General features: G+C 33.1%; 3 protein-coding genes across 6 annotated transcripts; 1 reads left to right on the top strand and 2 right to left on the bottom strand.

The window, feature by feature from the left end:
* Nucleotides 1-411: 411 nt before the first annotated feature.
* Nucleotides 412-3336, top strand: LOC108459684 (omega-hydroxypalmitate O-feruloyl transferase-like). Its single transcript, XM_017759084.2, has 3 exons — nucleotides 412-636; nucleotides 758-1234; nucleotides 2193-3336. Exons 1-3 carry the CDS (start codon nucleotides 634-636, stop codon nucleotides 3048-3050), a joined length of 1338 nt encoding a protein of 445 aa, XP_017614573.1. The 5' UTR covers nucleotides 412-633; the 3' UTR covers nucleotides 3051-3336.
* Nucleotides 3337-6277: 2941 nt separating this feature from the next.
* Nucleotides 6278-8559, bottom strand: LOC108457910 (uncharacterized). 4 transcript variants are annotated; one of them, XM_053027290.1, is made up of 4 exons: nucleotides 8110-8559; nucleotides 7436-7504; nucleotides 7182-7299; nucleotides 6278-7061 (listed from the first exon to the last, which is right to left on the bottom strand). In XM_053027290.1, exons 2-4 carry the CDS (start codon nucleotides 7436-7438, stop codon nucleotides 6727-6729), a joined length of 456 nt encoding a protein of 151 aa, XP_052883250.1. In that variant the 5' UTR covers nucleotides 7439-7504; nucleotides 8110-8559; the 3' UTR covers nucleotides 6278-6726. The 4 variants fall into 4 exon arrangements, with proteins under 4 accessions (XP_052883250.1, XP_052883251.1, XP_017612606.1 ...); XM_053027291.1 differs by having other exon boundaries at nucleotides 8114-8559; XM_017757117.2 differs by having other exon boundaries at nucleotides 7182-7504; nucleotides 8110-8543.
* Nucleotides 8560-18343: 9784 nt separating this feature from the next.
* LOC108459840 (glutaredoxin-C1-like) lies at nucleotides 18344-19259 on the bottom strand. The gene has a single exon (XM_017759233.2). The coding sequence runs from the start codon at nucleotides 19047-19049 to the stop codon at nucleotides 18672-18674; it is 378 nt and encodes a 125-aa protein (XP_017614722.1). The 5' UTR covers nucleotides 19050-19259; the 3' UTR covers nucleotides 18344-18671.
* Between the last annotated feature and the right edge of the window lie 1020 nt (nucleotides 19260-20279).

Raw genomic sequence — 20279 nt, 5'->3', positions numbered from 1 at the left:
AACTTTTGATTTTTAAAACATTTTGAACACTTAATATTAGAGAGAAGCTGATTACTAATTCATAGAGTAAATCACAAGATATAATTTACGATTTCGTATTCAAAGCATTGATTTGAGTGATAAGCAAGCTAAGAAATATCTTGTGATCCTTGAGAACCAAATTAGCTTGCAACTAAACAGTCTTAATGAAAAATAGATAACAAGTTTAATGAGAAAAAAGAAAATGTGTGTGAAATGGGAAAATGATAGAAAGAAAGAATTGGGATGCCAACCCCCAACAACCTATCCACATTTGCGCACGCCAGACTCCTTTGTCTGGTGTGACCAGTAGCCTACCCAAACCATATTGACCAATACCCAAAATCTTCTGTCCAATGAAACATAGACACATGACCTTCCATGTCATTTTCATTTCCTCAAACACATACCACCAAAATTCTGACTCGGTTCCCTTGTAGATTTACCCTCTTCATCCATTCCACTACAAATTTATGAGTGGCCTCAACCATCGAGCCAATGCAATACTTGGTTTTGTAGTTTTAACTTTTTGTTTGCTGCAATTGCCTCAAACGGCCAATCATTGTTTTCTTGAGTTTACTCTGAAAACTTTCAATATCTCTTTTAGCTTTCCACATGGTTTGTTTTTACTAATCTCCTCCATCAATTCTGGCTTTAGATGCATTAAATATAGACCAATTTTCCTTGTTTTTTTTTTTTCTGGCTTTATATCCTCTCATGTTCTTATTTTATGATCCAGGGTGTAGACGTTATAGAAGGTGCAGCTATAATGGAGAAGAAGTCCAATGGCAAAGTGTCCCAGCTAATTAGTGTGAAGCAAGGAGAGCCAACCCTGGTTTCTCCCGCTGAAGAGACACCAAAGGATCTATACTTTCTCTCTAATCTTGACCAAAACATAGCCGTCATTGTTCGCACCATATACTGCTTCAAGTCGGATGAAAAAGGGAACGACAATGCTGGTGAAGTGATCAAGGATGCATTGAGAAAGGTTCTTGTTCATTACTATCCCCTTGCTGGGCGGCTAACCATCAGCTCTGAGGGTAAACTTATTGTGGACTGCACTGGAGAAGGGGCTGTGTTCGTCAAAGCTGAAGCTAACTGTACGTTGGAGGAGATTGGAGACATAACAAAGCCTGATCCTGAGACTCTTGGGAAGTTGGTTTATGACATTCCTGGTGCAACAAACATATTGGAGATGCCACCTCTAGTGGCTCAGGTATTTCAAACTTCTCCACTAACACAATGTGCATATTACAACTCTAATCTGTTGACTCTATGCTCGCCACTTAACAAGTTTAAGTTTAACATGTGAAAACTTACTTCTTCTCATGATGACCATCAAGCATTTATAAACCTGAATACCATCAGCAATATTCATCTTGTACAGGTAGTTTTCATCACTACGACAAATCTATTAAGAAATTTACAAGTGGCATGTTATGTTTATATGGTAATTTTAAGTATGACCGTAAGATATATTGCTAAATATTTCACTAAGATTTAGCAAAAAAAAAAATGCCTGGATTTTTTCTAAGTGAAGCTATGATTTTTATCTCACCATTTTTTTGTGTCATTAATTCAAAATTTTATTATGTAAAAATTCTCAAATGTTTTGTTTTATTGAAAAATTTTTGTTTTATGATATTATAATATCTTGTGATTTAAACTCTATGAGATGGTGTGATAGTTAAAGGTGTTCACCGCTCCAAGTGTGGCCTGAATTTAAGTTGCGCTAATTATGTTTATTGCTTAAACTTTACCTTATTATTGTAATTCATAAAAAATATATGTATATTTGTCACTAAAATTTATTATTAATTTAAATAAAATTTGGTCACCTAAATGTTTGATATGTTATTTACTGGCCACAAAAAAAAAATACTATCAAATTTGTTCGACAATGTAGGTTTTTTTTTTTTTCAGTTGTGATTCATGATTAATTAAATGTTCTCTCTTACGTCACTCTCTTCCAAGTATATCTATTGTGCTTGTTATTTCTAAAATTGTTGGTTCCTCTGTTTTATAAATTTTGATATCTATTAGTAGTGGCTTTGATTATATATATATATATATATATATATATGCGCGCGCGCTTTTTACATTCGCCTCTGGAAAAAGAGGACAGCTCAAATTGATATGTGTATCTGAACTGAATGGTAAATTTAATTTTTCAGGTGACCAAGTTCCAATGCGGAGGATTTGTCCTTGGCCTGTGCATGAACCATTGCATGTTTGATGGCATTGGTGCTATGGAATTTGTCAACTCGTGGGGTGAAACGGCCCGAGGTCTTCCACTTTCTGTTCCTCCATTCTCCGATAGAACTATTCTGAAAGCCCGCAGTCCTCCTAAGATAGAGCATCTGCATCAGGAATTTGCTGAGATAGAGGACAAGTCCAGCACTGGTGATCTCTACAAAGACCAAATGCTCTATAGATCTTTCTGTTTTGATCCTGAAAAGCTACAAAAACTGAAGAAATATTCTATGGAGGATGGGGTTCTTGAAAAATGCACTAGTTTTGAAGCTCTTTCAGCATTCGTATGGAGGGCTCGGACCAAGGCACTTAACTTGCTATCCCACCAACAAACCAAGCTTCTCTTCGCGGTTGATGGCAGGCCTAAATTCGATCCACCTCTTCCAAAAGGCTACTTCGGCAATGGAATTGTATTGACAAATTCCATATGCCAAGCTGGTGAGCTATTGGACAAGCCAATTTCACATGCTGTAGCTCTAATTCAGGATGCAATTAAGATGGTTACGGATGGTTACATGAGATCAGCCATAGATTACTTTGAGGTAACCAGAGCCAGGCCATCTTTGTCGTCAACCCTGCTGATCACTACATGGTCTAGGCTATCTTTCCACACTACGGATTTCGGATGGGGAGAGCCTGTTCTATCAGGGCCAGTTGCATTGCCTGAGAAGGAAGTCACATTGTTCCTATCTCATGGCAAAGAGAGGAAAAACATCAACGTTCTTTTGGGGTTGCCAGCTTCTGCAATGAAGGTCTTCCAAGAACAGATGGTGGTTTAGATAACTACAAATATCTGCAGAATATTTAGCCTTTTCTATACCACGTTAGTCCATAGACATGCAGCACCAACCGAAGCAGAATCATGCATGAACAAGTAAAGGGTAAAAGGGGATGTGAAAGGTGAAATTCTGCCGTGTGGGGGTGGTTTCTCGCTTTTCTTTGAATATGGATTTTTATTTATTTATTGGGAACTGAAGTTATGTATGTTGTTTTAAAAGGTTAATGTTGCGTATGTCTTATATATTTTCATTCTTTATAATCAATTTTTCTATTTTTTTAAACAAATACGTACATAAGACAGAAGTAGAAGTTAGTTCACCAGTGTCCCACAATTATTGGTTAATTATTCAAAAAAGTAGACAAGAAGCATACGTCGGGCTTCAGCAGTGTCCCACAATCTCTAATTTTAATAAAATATCATCAAATTATTTATTTGGATTAATAAAAAATTTAAAAGTTTTTAACCCAATCTTTTAACAGTGGGGAGATGAAAAACTATATATACATTATTTTAATTTTTAACAGCAACCTAGCTTCAGTTATTTTAACCACCCTTTCATTCATACCTATTAGTTAATTATAGACTTGTTCTTGAGTCGAGATTGGTCAACCTTAAATAAGAGAATAATATATTTTAGCACACTCGAACCGGCCACGTCCTCATAAACTGACAACAATGTCGATGTTAATCGAACTAAGACTCAATCGATTATATTATGCTATATATATTATATAATTTATAACACTTATATAATAAATTTATGCTAATATATAATACTATTATAATGTAAACATTAAAAAGAATATTAAGATGATTATGTATGATTTTTAATAAATAAAAAATGTATAAAAATTTTAAATATTAAATTTAACATAACATAAATATATATTTAATTATTTTAAAAAATAATAATATAAACAAACTTAAATGAGTTTAGATTAATCATTTATATAAATAGACAGATTTGAATAAAATTTTAGATATTATATATCAAGTTAAATTGAATTTTGATATTCATAAAGAGTATAATAATATTATGCTTAAACTTGATTAAAATCGGCTATCAACACCTCTATGTGGGTGGATTGGGTTTAATTTAGGTTGGGAAGAGCAATTGCTTAGTTGTTTTTGACATGAAAGCTTCAATTTAGAAATGGACTGTTCCATCTATCCCAAATGAAAGGATAAGGAAGAAAAGAGTGTGAAAGTGGCGGACTACTCATGCTGGAACTTGTGGCATTTACTTCTTGGGATATTGCCTTTAGTAGTATTCTAAATTATGGTAAAGCAGAATAAATTGTTCCTCCACCTGGAATTTTCTTCTTCTGCTGTGTCAAACAACTAATGGTCCACAATATGGAGACGTCGCTTTAAACTCACCAAATGTGGGTTTTAAAATACTGCTCTCTGGTGTCTTTTTATTTGAGTTTAAAAACAATAAATAAGTAAATTGATAGAGTAAAATAGTCTCTTTGTGAAAATATTGTACCAATAAATGATTTTCTTGATATTTTGATATATTAGTTATATATTTATTTAATTTGGTTTCCTATTTTATTTGGAGCCAAATCACCATAAACTTTTCGTTGTTGATGTTTACAAACTATAAAAATAATAAATAAATTCAAAACTCCTAAATAAAATTATAATTTCAAAAAAATTTAAAATAAAAATGTAAAAGTTCAAAAAAGAATTTAAAAATTGCAACATATTTTCAGAAATGCAAAATAATTTTAAATTGGGTTAATATACTATTTGGCACCTGAGCTTCTCTTCAATGTTCTATTTGGTATTTAAGTTTTTTTACTCAATTTGGTATTTAAGTTTGGCTTCAATGTTCACTTTGGTACTTAAGTTTTTTTTTTAATTTAATACTTGAGTTTTTTTTAATCTTAATTAAATATCTGAATTTAGTTTTAATATTCAAATTGGTACCTGAATTCTGTGTGTGAAGAATAGGAGGGAAGTCCCTAAACTAATTATTAACAAAATTATATTTATAGTATGAGCAGTTGAACTAGGAGTAATTGAAGAATGCAAGTAAAATACCCCACTAGTTTGTTTTTGGGTACATAATACCTCACTAGTTAATTAGTCTATTTGAAAGAAATGTAATAATGAAGAACACAAAATTCTAACAACAGATACAGTAGCTGTTTTTTGGGACATGAATATAAGCATTTAAAATTTAGTATTTGAGATTCATAAATTATTTTATTCTAACAAGTCACAAACTCTTGAAGGTGCCTTCCTCTCTGATTGTTGATTCAAAATTAGGTTGAGAAGCTAGGTTTTCATTTTATTTTGGATTTTGAAGTTTTCTTCATAATTTTTATTTTTAATTTTTGAATTTTGAAATTTGTAGAATTTTTTGTGAGAATTTAAATATATAGAATTTTTAAATTTTGAAGAGCTTATTTTTCATAATTTTGGATTATAATTTTATTTATAATTTTTGAACTTTTGAAATTTTTATATTTTTAAATTATTTTCTAATGTGGTACATAATCAGAAATAGTATCATATTTGTTTTAAATAAAATAGTAATGACCAAATTAAATAAAGGTGTAAATGTTAAAGATTAAATTTATTTTTATGCTTTATGTATAAAATACCAGGGAATTATTTATCACTTTCATCTAATGTCCAAAGGAGATTTGCAAAAAGATATTGTGGCTGAAATATCCAAAGGTATAAATCTGATACAGTACTGAAGAGGGTATGACATTTTAGTCCCTAGCTATCAGAGCATATCATCAGCCCCAATCAGTATTGAGAATTGAAGTTAGGCATATATTAGAGGGGCAAGACTTGGCTTATAGTAGCGTGTAAGCAGCATTTGGTGTCAGTATTCTCCAATGATTGACAAGAAACAGAATAATCTGGGATTCTTTTGATGAAATTATAATGGTGGAACACTGGATCTCCTAGGAGGTATATCAACTTTATCAGTTGCAAAACCTTGGAGATAACAGCTCCCGTTTTTCCAGATTATTGTGGGAAATGATCAACAACATCTAAGCATCAGAGTATGATCGTACTAGAAAGTGATTCAGTACTGGATTTGGAAGCTGGACTATGATTGGTCACTGTTTTTTCTCTTCTTGAAAGTTGAAAAGAACTTGCAATGGTTTTATAAGCAAAATGTAAGAGTATCTTCACGATTTAAGCTTTTTTTCAGAGGTTTTTTTTTTCTTTTTTTTCTTTTTTGGAATAAAACCTATATCTTTTTTCAGATTTCATTAAAAGACTGTTGTTCTCATATCTTTGGTGACATCATACATTTCATACACTGTAACTAAAAACCAATCCAAATAAAATATGGTAAATATTCATGTGTCCACATGCTTGACCTGGGCACAATTTACTGTGCTCACACAAAGCATAAAAACAATGCAAGGATGAAAATGCTTAGTACTAGATTGCCCTTCTTCTTCTTTAAAGAGCACCAAGTAATGCTGCAAGGCAAAAGGGTATTTAAAATTTAAGGTTTCTCCATCTCTTGTATTATGTGCAGACTGAGAAATGGAAAGAACCTTCACACAGGATAGCTAAGGATGAGGAGATTGGATTTATCTTCAAAAACAAAAGGCCTTTTTGTGTGTTTAAAAAGAGATAAATTGGAAAAGTTGCCAAAAGAAATATTCTTATGGATGTTGTAAAGTAGGGTTGCTTTACTTCCCACACAAGGCAACATTTCTTTTTGATGGTCTGAAACTCAATGCAGTTAGGCTGTAAATGCAGAGATTGGGGTGTCTGGATTTGATAGCTATCTGATCAGTAGTGCTTCTGTGACCAGGAATGTTGCATGAAGTAGATGAGGTCCCAACTAAGCTTGCCTGGCAAGATGATGCAATGGCTGCCTCTGCACAAGCGATCCCATCAACTGATGGTATTTCCAACCTGTAAACTCCATGTTTATCTGTAGTTCTGTTGACTGAGAATGATACTTGTTCTCTTGTTTTTGGAACAAATGCCCTGAAGTTGCAGGCTATTTGAACTTCTGCACCTGGTTTACACAATATCCCGATAATTAGAACCATGCTTTCTTTTAACTTAGTAAATAATACCCAAAGAACAAAACAGCAAAACTTGGAAAAAACCATAGGTCGTTGTTGAGAAATTTCACCTGGTAAGAAGTAGCTGTGTCTGGAGAAGCTGTTGTTGGAGCAAATGTCACAATAAACAAGGCCCATGACAGTGATCTGGGCATTATTTTTTGCTGGCTCAGGTTTCAAAGAGTATGCCTTAATGAACAGAGAAGAAAAAAGGAAGAGAATCATTAGGTTCATGGCAGAAGATTTTGGGAGATGAGAGACAAACTTCCACATAACTTTTCCCTATGAATGGTTGGCTTCAATGAATAGCTTATAGAGCATTTACCATGAAGTTGAAGATGAGTTTTGGAGTGTGGATAGAGGATAGTAGTAGTAGTAGTTGGTGGAGATACAACTGTAAGCAAAAGTGGAGGAACTTTATCCTTTTTCACAAGAAAACATAGACATGTGAATGTATTTTGGCAATATGTGGACTTGATGGGGTAGGAGAGAGAAGAAAGTAGCTTGTTTTATGTGGGTTAGTGCCTTCATTTGTCACATTCATTGTGGGGTTTTATTTTTTAGACCAAATGTTTATAATAAGCTCAAAATCACTTGCTCAAGATTCTCCCTAGCTCAAATTAGCATGCAAAAAGACTAGTTACCAAAGAATCTTATGCAATAATACAATGTCATCATGCAACGCTCGCAAGGCATAAGCAAGACTCCCTTTGATGCTTAACAGAAAGATTTAGCTCAAAGAGTCTAACAATTAGCTCTGAATTTAATGCTTACAAGTCACGCATGCATTGCTGATGGTTTAAATGAGTGGGAGGAGGCATTTAAGAAAAAAAGAGGGCTTCACATCACATGTAGGGTAAAGGGAAAACATTAAAGTTGTTCACGTGTTGTTCTGAAGAAAAAATAGTGAGGGGATAACGGGATAAAAGTTGCATCAACTGTGATATCAGTACTAGCAAAATCATGAATCAATTGAAACTTGAAAACTGAGTGGAGTACCTACAAAAGAGAAGATTTTCTGGGTTGGAATCAGCTAAACCTTCCACTATCTCGTGTTCTTGATTTTCTCTTTCCGTGGTTGAAGCAGCTGACTCGTTGCTTGCTTATCTGTTTTAATGGAGTGAGTAAAAGGGGCATGTAACTCGGCTATCCAGAACTATGGAGTCAAAAGCATGTAGGGAAGGGTAATTTAGGAGCAATAATTGAGGCTAACTCAGGCACTGAACACCCGTGAACAAAACTAAATGGTGAAATTTGGGGTCATGATAAAGCTATGAAGGGGTTGCAGTGCAAAGGAATCACATGGCATTGGGTTGCTTATTTATAATTGCTAGAATGGACGGATTTAGCTTAGCTGTAGAGGTATTTTTGATAAACTAGATGTGGAGGATGAAATGTTTTTTTAAATTTATTTGTTTGTTTTGGAGACCAAGACAGAAATGGGAGGGATCAAAGTAAATTCAGTAGGTGAAATACTAAATTCATATGAAGTAAGAAACCAAGCCTGCGTTTCAATGTAATTTAGTTGGTGAAATACTAAAACAGTAATACTTGTGAAGATATATGAATGTCCTGTAGTGACATGTGAAGTAACATTGAAGGCAGTTCCACATGCAAAGTCAAACTACATGGAAGGCTTGAAGTAGATATATATATATACATTATATATATATATATATATATATATATATATATGCGCGTTTTACGGTCTATGTTTTGGGTTCAGAGTTACTCCTCTCAATAATGTTGTTTCTAAGGTTCGAACCTATGTTCTCTCATTGAGAGTGTAAACTATTGCACGCAACCACTTGTTGGTAGATATTTTACAAGTGAATTACAATAAAACTATATTAGTGCTTATATTATTTTCGTATCTTAAAATAATATAAATTTTCATGCAAAAAAATATTATAAACTTATATTTAATTTTTATACTTCAATTATTTATTTTATATAAATTTTGACATATTTGTATATTCGTGTAATATATAGGTTATTTTACATGTCTTTCTATGTTTTGCATAATTTAACATAATGTTTCACTTGAAAAAAATATACATGTATACTGTTGAGTAATGTGATGTCATCAGTATTGTATTAAATCAAAGTGACTAAGATGCACGAATCTAGTAAATCAAGAGTCACATTAAGATGCATGAATAGAAACTAATAGTTACTTGCAACAAATATATAAATAGTTTTATATAATGAAACCATTGTAGTAGAAGATGTGGTAAAAGAGTGTAAGACAATATGATCTGAGAAAAAATAAAATAAATTTCATTCCATCTTCCTTTCACCATCTCTAGATTCTTTCTAACAAAGTGATAACCAAAGCTAGAGATCCTTACAAAGTGATAGAGTGTGTGTGAAAATAAAATTGGTTATGGCTTCCTCAAACACAATCTATAACAATGTTCAAGTTCCTACATGCAAAGGTAAAATTATTAAATTTGGGCAATCAAATTGGAGACAATATTCACTTCCTTGAATATCTTGGAATTAGTCAGAAAACTAAGAAGGCTATGAAGATCCAGAAGATAATATAGAAGAACAACTTGAAGAATTAAATAATAAGAAGGTCACGGATGATAGAGCTCTCAAGATGATCCAAAGAGGAGTCTTGAAAGCCATATTTCCCAGAATCATGAGTGCAAAGAAATCCAAAGAAACATGAGACAATCTACAATAAGATTTCAAAGGAGACACAAAAGTGAGAATTGTTAAACTCCAATCTCTCAAAAGAGATTTTGAGAATGAAAAAAAAATGAAAAAGAATGAAAGCATAAATAAGAATAGTAATAGATTGTCAGGGTTGATGAATCAAATGAAGTCACATTGAGACACGATAGATGATCGTAGAGTTGTTGGTAAAATTCTAATAAGCTTGACAGAAAAATTTCATCTCATGGTGAACATTTTTTTTGAAGAAACTAAGGTTCTACCAACCATGACTGTTCAAAGGTTGTTAGGTTCTCTAAGATCCTATGAGCAAAGATTGTTACGTCGCCTAGAAAAAATCTGTTGGGAGTACGTTTCAATCCAAGCTTATCATTAATTCTAGAAATAGTAAGAAATCTTCAATACAAAATAAAGATAAGCCCTTATAGATGGAAGATATGGAAGAGACTAGAGGCATCGTGTGGACAAGGCAATAATAGTGGATCCAATAAATGTTGAGAAATATATAAAAATAATAGTTATGTAAAGAAGTATAGTAATAATAGAGGCAAGCCACAATGCTACAATTGCAAGAAATTTGAACTTGTGCAAAAATATTGTCATATCAGTAGTCAACAACGAGCAACATTTACCGAAAAATAAACGAACAATGAAAACATGTTCTTTTCTTTTCATTAGGCTTCTAAGGAGCAAAAAAGAAATGTATGGTATTTGGACAACGGTTGCACCAACCCTATGATGGGATATACTTTTCTCGATACGGGCTCCACAATTCGTCCAAATGTGAAATTAGGTAATGATGAATGTGTTGAAGTTCAAGGCAATGATAACATTGGAGTCAAAATGAGGCAAGGAAGCAAGGTTATCCATGATACTCTTTATCTACCAGCATTAGATGAAAATTGAGCATTTGACAACTTTTGGATCATGATTATTCTCTATCCTTTAAGATCTGAGAGTGCAAAATCCTTTATTTGGAAGGGAAAATTGTAGATAAAATCAAAATGACCAATAATAGAAGCTTTCTGCTATCTTTTCAATACTAGAAAAGTTTCATCTTAACAGTCAAAAAAGAAAATGTTGTTTGTGGCACAAGAGACTTGGGCACTTGAGTTACAAAAGACTTAAGTTGCTTGCTCAAAAGAAAATGGTGTACGAGTTATCAACAATTGAAGAAAAAACTAGTGTTTGTGACGGTTGTATGGTTGACAAATAACACCATTAACCATTTCTAAAGGAAAGAGCATAGAGGTTTAAAGGAGTGCTTATAACACCCCTAACCTGTACCCATTACCAGATTAGGGTTACAAAACATTACCGTGCAATCGGAACATCTAAACATAGAGCATCTAACCTATACTCGCTGCTAGATTAGGGTTACAGAGCATTATCGTGCAATCAGAACATCTAAACACAATATCATTCAATATTATAAACATATCATAAACCAATCATACATACACATATTGTCCTTAAATCGAGCCCTCAAAGTCCAAGCAATACCTTTGAAACTATTCGACACTGAATTGAAAACATTCAAAAAGTCTAAGAAAAGTTCACAAAATTCTAGGAAACAGGGGTCACACGGCCGTATGGCCAAGCGTGTGCCTCACACGGCTGAGACACACGTCCGTATCTCAGGCCGTGTAACCTTTAAACTAGGGACGCATGGCCGTGTCCCAGCCGATGCCTCACCCGTATAACTCTCTGAGTAGGGTCACACTGCAGTGTCACACGCCCGTGTAACTCTCGAAATAGCCCCACATGCTAGTGTGCCATGCCATGTACTAGGTCATGTAACTCATTGATTTTCATTCAAAAGAACTTTCAGGAGACACATGACAGTGTCACCAGGCCGTGTGTCATATACGGCTAAGTCACATACCGGTGTTTTAGGCCGTGTAGACCTAAAATTCACCAAAAACTAGCCATTCCTAACACCAGTTCATGCATAATCATTTGAACCATTTGTGCATACTTACAAGACATCAAACCATACCTAAACATACATATATATATATATATATATGCTATTTCAAGACCCTAAATTCAACTAACCAATATGCCATTCAAAAGCACCTTAAATACACACAACAACACTTACTTAAACATACATATTTTACCACCCTTCAATCATCAATAACTAGATCAGAACTTACCAATCATGCCACAATTGACCATTATCATATCAACTCAAAACATACCATTTTAATGTCCTAATATCAATCAAGCAGTGTGCTATTCATATACGCCACAATTAAATCAAGACATCAACCACTAAAACATATCAACATATATCCATTTCTTGCATAATAAATTAGTTCAATCATATATCAAAACATACCACAAGTATTCACTTCCATACCATTCTAATTACACCAAAAAGAAACCTATTTACAAGCATGATAGAATACCTAATGACATAGTTAGTAAAGTATCAAATTGTATCTAACTAACATATTTAACCACATATACAGGCCACTACCCTAACGGACACAAAAACTACCAACTTTGATGGATAGAGTGAGCCAGATGATTGATCTTTCCAAAATGTCAGCAACAGATCTCTACAAAACAATCCACAAGAACCGGAAATTTTACATAACTTAGTAAGATCATAGTATTACATTTATTTTAACACAATTAGATACAATTCATGTACTACTACAGTATAAATAACACACGTAGATGGGTTTAAGGGTACCAAAGTACAAACATGGGCACGTATGTGCAAATAGGGGTACCGAAGTACAAACAGGGGCACATATGTGCAAACATTCAACAATTAAATACTTTAACCAATGAACCATAATATGAAAGTACATATAGAAATTCATTTACATATTAAAACACTATGAACTTACCTAATATTCAAGTTTGAACAACTCACAAGGGCTAGTTCGCTATTTTTCCTTTTCCTTGATTATTGTCTTTTTTATCCAAATTTTGATATACAATGAAATCAACTTGACTCAATGTCCTAGCTCCTTTCTATGGTTAATTTAGGTGGAGATGAGATGAATTGAAGAAGATTGACATGTTTTCTTATGTTATTTTTAGTTTTAATTACTACTTTACCTTTTTACCCTTCAAAAATTATCAAAATTTCAATAATTACCAATCAAGTCCATTAGCATTCACTTATAAAGCTATTTGACTCTCTTAACAATTAGAATTCAACTTTTTCACTTTTTATGATTTAGTCATTTTTACTAAATTAAGCATTTAAACATTAAAATTTATTAACGAAATTTTAATACGACCCTAATAAAATCCTGTAAACACTAATTAAATAATAAAATAATAATTTACTCATCGAATTTGTGGTCCCAAAATTACTATTCAAATTCCACTGAAAACGGGTTGTTACAATGCTAGAGTTGGTTCACATCGATGTGTGCAATCTTATGAAAATCACATCTCATGCTCAAAATAAGTTCATAAATTTTTTGAGAAGTTTATGAGTTCCATAAGTTTTATAAAGATGAAAACATGGAACATCAGTTGATTGTTGGGTATTCACCATAACAAAAATGGTGTGTTTGAAAAGAAGAATCAAATAGTGATGGAAATGACTAAATCCATGTTGATAAAGAAAGGAATACCTAAATAATTTTGGCTTGGAGCTAGTAATATAGAATACCTAAATAATTTTGGCTTGAAGCTAGTAATATAACTATGTATTTTCTAAATAAATGTCCAACCAAAGTTGTATGGAATATGACTATTTGAAGCATGGAGTGGAAAAAAAACGGCCCGTGAATCACCTTAAAGTTTTTGGGTGTGTTAGCTATGCTCAAATCACCAAATAAAAGAGGAAAAAACTTGAAGAAACAAGTGAGAGGTGTGTTTTCATCAGCTTTAGTTTTATGTCAAAGGGCTATAAACTTTACAACTTGAAGACAAATAAGGTGATTATTGTAACAACCCGTTTTCAGTGAAATCGAAACAATGATTTTGGAACCATAAATTTGACTAGTAATTATTTATTTTATCATTATTTTAATGTCTACGGTATGTTAGTAGTGTCGTATGAAAATTTTGTTAAGAAATTTTAACGTTTGCATGCTTAATTAAGTGTAAAGGACTAAATCGTAAAAGGTGTAAAAGTGGAGCTCTAGTAGTCAAAAGAGTCTAATTACTATGAATCTTAAATGTGAATGGATTTAAATGATAATTAGACCATTTTTATTGTTAGTGGACTTTTATGGACACTAAATAGGTGATTTTAATGTTAATAATAAATGTTAAATAAGTAATTTAGTAAATAAGTTAATGTAAATTAAGAAAAAAAAAAACAAAACATATCATCTTTAGTTTATCTTCTTCCATTGAAAAACCAAAGGAAAGATCTCTATGGAAGCTTGCTAGGTTCGGCCAACTCTTTTAGCTTGCATGTAAGTTGTTTTTGTCTCATTTATAATGACTTTTTATGTTTTCGAGATTGTTATAGCTTAATCTAGCTAGCCTAGGGACTAATTTGAAAAACTTTTAAAGTATTAGGGTTTTTCCATGAACATGTTTGCATGATATTTGAAGTTTAATGAAAGATTATGAGTCCTTGTTGTTAAATAAACAACTTTTGTAAAGTGATGTTTGATGAATTTATCAATTAGAGACTTATGTGTAAAAGTAGTAAAATAACAAGATAAATTTATGGAATGATAGTTTCTTTGGATTGATATGAGTCCCTAGGTAAATCGGCTAGCATGAAATGTGGATGAATTTGCATAAATGTCAATTTACGAGCTTAATGACTAAATTGTAAAGAAGTTAAAATACTAGGGGTAAAAGTGAAATTTTACAAAAGTATGAATTTGGGACTGAATTAAATAATAGAGGAATTATATAAATTGAATTTATCTATTTAGATCAAAATAAACCTTATATAGAGTTAGACTGGGGAAAAACGAAAGCTTCAAATTAATCGATTACATTTTTACGCCTTCTTTATTGAGGTAAGTTTGTATGGTTTAAATGTTGTTTTAATGTTATTTTGATTCACATATTAATGTTTTATTTTCTATGTATCTAAATGATGTATATTCAACGATTTCACAATGATTATTGAGTGTTGTTTGAACTTTAGGAATTTGTAGGATACAAATGACATGTCATTAGGGTTTTCATGTTTCGAGTGTTGGTCTTGAATGTCCTATCGATGGCAGAAGTCCTGTATTTATTGCGGATACTCCACAACTCGTGTAAGCAACATCGTGTAGCTTACATTTCGACCCACAACTCGTGTGAACAGGCCTATTTCACAGCTCGTGTGAGCAATAATGTAAAGGAAATGAAATGTTACAATTATATGTTTAGCACACTATGTGTGAGCTATCCCACGTATCTGGTGATATTCTAAACAGTTCAACAGGATGAAAAGGAAAGGAATAGTAAATGTTCAAAAGGAATTATGTATGTATTTATGAAAAAGGTTGAAATGGCAAGTTCCATTGAAAGTATGATATGTTAAGGAAAATGATGAATTCAAATGAATTATGTTCATGTGTAATGGTGTACCTATGTTAAATTCATGTGGGTTATGTTTGAATATGCTAACATGTGTTGTTGATGGTGCTTAGGCTTGTGCCAAGCTTGTGGTTGGATTTTATAATGGTTATTATTAATGTTTATTAATGAAATGGTAAGTTATGTTTTATGTTTTACGAACTTACTAAACATTATGTGTTTACGTAGTTTTCTTTCGTATGATTTTTAGATTATCCGAAGCTCGTTCTGTTTGGAAGCTGGTCGGAGACCTATCACATTATGCAGCGAATATATCAGTAGTTTTTTATGTTCTAGCCAAGGTTATAATGGCATGTATAGGGAACTTATGTTTAAAGTTTAAGTTGAGTGTTAAAATGTTGAATTTGGTATGTATATATATGAGTTGGTTGCTTGATATCATTGAAAAGGTTTGGTTTGTATCACCTATGTGATTATGATGCATGTGGGTAATAGACTAAATGGTAAGTTTTTATGAACATGGTATAAGGTCAATTAATATATGCTTTGGTATGAAAATAAGTCAGATATGTATGGTTGATGTATGGCTAAGTATGCATATGTTTAGATATGTTTGATAGTTTGTGATAGAGGTGCCTTATTGGCATATTGGTTGTATAGATTAATGGTATAGTGAATTTGTCATTTTATGCATGTTTTGGGCATGTTTTAATGTATTGGTCATATGTGCAAATTAGGTTTAGGTGCATGCTTGATTTGGGGAAGGTAATGGCTTGATTTTGGCCAATTTCTTGTCCACACGGCCTAAGACACGGGCATGTGTCTCAGTCGTATGTGACACATGGCCATGCGACACTGTCATGTGTCCCATGTAGGTTTTAAAGATGGCAAGTCAGACAGTTACACGGCTTAGCACACGGCCTGGCACACTAGCGTGTGGGCACACGAGTGTGTGGCTTGGCCATGTAACCCAAGTCAAAGAGTTACACAGGCACGGACACAAGCTGGGATACGGTTGTGTCCCTATTTCCATTGTTACATGGCCTGAGACACGAGTGTGACCCCCTTTAGTTTTAAATTTTCTAGCTTTTTCCTCAATGTTTTAAATGTTTTCGATTTAGTCCCAAATCATTTCTAAAGTGTTTCTAAAGTCTCGAGAGCTCGATTAAGGGACGATTTGCATGTATATGAATGAATTATGCCATGTTTACAATAATGTTTGGAAATGTATGTTTTTATGTTACGGTTTTACGATAATGCTCTATATAGGGGAGTTAAAATTATTAGTTGAGATGTCATATTTTTAGTCATTATATCTCAAAATTTACCCTCACTGCACCTGTATAATTTGTATTTTTAATCGTGTTTTGTCCTCAGAACCTCGTTTAATGTTTTTGGCACGTCCAAACACCTAAGAAATGATTTAAAGTGTTTTTAAAATGTGCTTAAGGTTTCGTAAATGTTAAAAATTAATTTACTATATTTTAACAAGTGGTGGAATCATGATTTTGCTAAAAGAAATGTTGTAATGGTGAGAAAAGTGTCACTGTGACACCACTTATTTATGTCAAAATGTCAGACTAGGTAAGAGATGTTATAGTGCAACTAGTCTATATTGATTTACGGGTCAATTAGTTTAACCCTTATCTTCGGATTGATACCCGACTAGTTCTTGGTCCAATCAATCCGATTGATTGTTCCGATTTTGAAAACACTGGTTTTGGTTGATGAAAATTTATTTTCCAATCCTATCAAATCGAGCAAGTAGGCGGTGAATTTCGAAAACATAATTAATTCTCAACATCTCAACCTCGAGAGGGCAAATTCAGAGCATTGTTGGCATTATCAAATATTAAAAAGAAGAAAAAGAAAAAGAATAGAAGAGAGAGAGAGAGAGAGAGAGAGAGAGAGAGAGTAATGTAAAAGAAAATAAAAGAAATAAAAATTATCTTTTTTAAATTTATATGATGTGGAAGTTTATTATTGGTTGGAATTTTATAACAAAAATAATATTTTGATTTAAAATAGGCAATGAAAGAATAGTTTAAGTACTAATTTTTGAGTAAATTTTTTTTAAAAAATAGACTTACCAAAACAAATTAAGTATCAAGATTGATACCAATTTACAGGTTAAGCATTGTTTTGGAAAGTTTAATCTTAGCAGGTTAAAATGGGTTTAAAGACGATTTGGTTGAGTTGGGGCAGAACAGAATGGGTTTCCAAGCGTTGGGCTGTTTGGTGGGTGGTTTTGCATTTGCATGCAGGCCTTAACAAATTATTGGATTGTTTTGTTGTGTGTAAATTTTGAAGGCAGAAATGTTTGGGGTGATTTATTTAGACCTGGACTACTGCTACATATATGTAATATATGGAATGGAGGTCAACATGATCTAAAGTTTCGTGAATCATCATCAATGTATGACTGTCCCTTTCTACCTTATCATCCTATGTCCTATATATATGAGAAACATTCAACCACTTGGGTCCAAAATACCATAACTTTTGCACTATCCAGAAGCTCACTGGAACTGCAAGTTAGTCTTGGAAATTCCAAGTAGATTAGACTGAATAAGTAAATATTTATGGGAAAAAGAATCAAATCATGAATCTCACACCCATAACAAGAAGAATAATTATATGCCTTTTATATTTATGCTAAGAGAGCCCAATGCCCATGGCCATGGCGATGGAAAGGTTCCTCGGCCACTCCCAACGCCCACCCACCTCCCAAAAGTCAAAACTTCCAATAGCTCCTCGTTCCTATCCATTTCCCCAGCACCATATTCATAAGATTCCATCTCTAGCAACTCACCGGCCTCTCTCTCTCGAATACATATTAATCTTTCCAACCCCACAAAATCATACACGTCATCATAATCCACTCTCACCACACGTGTTAATCCCAATAAGAAATCAATGGTTGTACGGACATTGACCCCTCTTCCTTCCTAGCTAGTCACTAATCGTCAAATCCTTTATTTTTACTGTTTTTATGGCTGTTCAGGAACTGAGTTCTTGTCTAAGCCCCTCCAATTTCATTGTTTGGTGAAAAAAAAAAAGCAAACTAAAGAAACAAAGAAAATAAAAAATGAAGTGGGAACTCATTGAAAATAACTATTTTAATTTGTTTCCTTTGTACAGAGGAGGGAACCATCAGCCATTACATTTCACACTTGAGATCAAAGACTAGTTAAAACTTGAAACAAAGGGCACACCAAAAAGACCCACTTGTGAGTAAAACACCAATAAGAAGGAAAAAAAAAAAAAGAAGGAAAAGCTTGAGAGACTAAAGACATATCAGCTACTGCTGTATTCCAAAATGGAGTAGACTCCAAAACTATCACTCCTCTTCCTCTGCCATGCTTTTCTCTATCAGTTTTTTTTTTTTTAATGAGGAATGCCAAAGATGATCAAAGCCAGAGAGCACCAGCTTGTTTGAGAAGAGGAACAAGAGTGCCGTTGATATGAGAAGCCATGACTCTATCCATTGTACCCACAAGCTTCCCACCAATGAACACAACAGGAACAGCAGGAGAGCTTCCAAGCAACCTCATCAAAGCTTTCTCCATGTCTTTCCCTCGAGGGTCTTGATCCAGCTCATACACAGTTGGGTTTACTCCCATCCCACAAAACAGCCTCTTAATGGCATGGCACATGCAACAACTGCTAATACTAAATACAACCACCGCATTCTCCGAAGCCAACCTCTCTATCCTCTCCAATGGATCCCCAACTGTAGTCCTGGTGGTCGGCACGTAAGAACCCCATGAACCTGTCTGGCAGTGCATTTTTTTTAGTAAATGCTAATAAGGTGACTGCTTCTGCTGCAAGAAATTAATAGAGGGGGGAAAAAAGAAAGAAGATTTGGGATTTTGGCTGAGGTCAGTGAGTGAGATCAAATGGTGAAGCTTGCCGCTGGTGAGAAACGAGGAAGGTTTTAGTTGGTATTTATAGAGAAGGGAATGCAAAATATGGGCAAGTTTTTTTGGGGAATCATCAATGTTTTATTGTTATTTTAATGTGAATATAAAGGAAAGTAAACAAAGTTGGTCTCTTGAGTCTTTTGCAGTCCTCACTCCAGTCCAGTTCAATATTTGGAGAGAGAGATGGCAGTAAAAAGAGCTATTTATGTTGTCCTTTTCCTTAAAAAAAAAAAAAGGTCTTTTCATGGGTTTAAGCAATAATAACGAGTTATATATATCATCTGAGTTGTGTGAACTAATTGAGAAGTTTTGCTTTCATTTAGAAATTCAACTAAATAATTACTAGGGTGTGAGACTAAAAAAAGTTATCATTAATTTTCATCTAATTGACTACATGATATATGTTAACTCGTATTCTTAGTTGATCACTGATGATTGCGATGGATATTTTAGTTTCCAACTTTTATATATATAATCATGAGGTAATCTTTTCATCAAAAATTATTCTTAGTTAATATGTTAATGTTTTTTTTAATGAATTTTATTCTCTTTCAATCTTTTTTTTTTGTATATGTACCTACTTATCCTTTAATTATATATTACGTTAGTTTATTTTTTTATTAATTAATATGATGATCTAGTGGTGAGGTCGAATATGAACATTCTCAAGCGCTCTGATTCTATAACTGGTGTGGGGCGGTTTCTTCCTTTCTAGAGGGAAAAAAATAAACAGAAGAGAATTAGAATATTGCAAATATTTGTTACATATGGGACACATAATTTATATTATCTGTTTAGCATCTTAGATTATATATTTAGCTTCCAATAAGGAAGAATTTGATCTTTATTCCTTTTAGACTTGACTTTCTAGGCTTTTCAATAAAATTAATATCATGGATAATTATTTCTATCAAATAATAATTTTATTTATTTAATAGGGTAGACTGGAATTATAAAACTTATTTGAAAAGGTAAATATAAAAAGAGTGAAACATGATAGTCATAAATAACTTACCAATCACTCTTTGTCAACCACGATTGGGTTTGTCTAGATTTTATCCCTCCTAAATTATTTGATAAATTTAATATCTTTTC

This window comes from Gossypium arboreum, chromosome 4 (assembly GCF_025698485.1).
Source record: "Gossypium arboreum isolate Shixiya-1 chromosome 4, ASM2569848v2, whole genome shotgun sequence".
NCBI lineage: Eukaryota > Viridiplantae > Streptophyta > Magnoliopsida > Malvales > Malvaceae > Gossypium > Gossypium arboreum.
The sequence above is the reverse complement of the archived record's forward strand: the minus strand, read 5'-3'. Positions and strand labels throughout refer to the sequence as shown.

Coding starts and splice junctions, on each gene's coding strand:
- LOC108459684 (XM_017759084.2), top strand. Junction 1,235..2,192: donor TGCCACCTCTAGTGGCTCAG/GTATTTCAAACT, acceptor TTAATTTTTCAG/GTGACCAAGTTCCAATGCGG.
- LOC108457910 (XM_017757117.2), bottom strand. CDS start 7,383: ATGTGGAAGTTTGTCTCTCATCTCCCAAAATCTTCTGCCATGAACCTA. Junction 7,062..7,181: donor ACACAGCTACTTCTTACCAG/GTGAAATTTCTC, acceptor TGTGTAAACCAG/GTGCAGAAGTTCAAATAGCC.
- LOC108459840 (XM_017759233.2), bottom strand. CDS start 19,049: ATGCACTGCCAGACAGGTTCATGGGGTTCTTACGTGCCGACCACCAGG.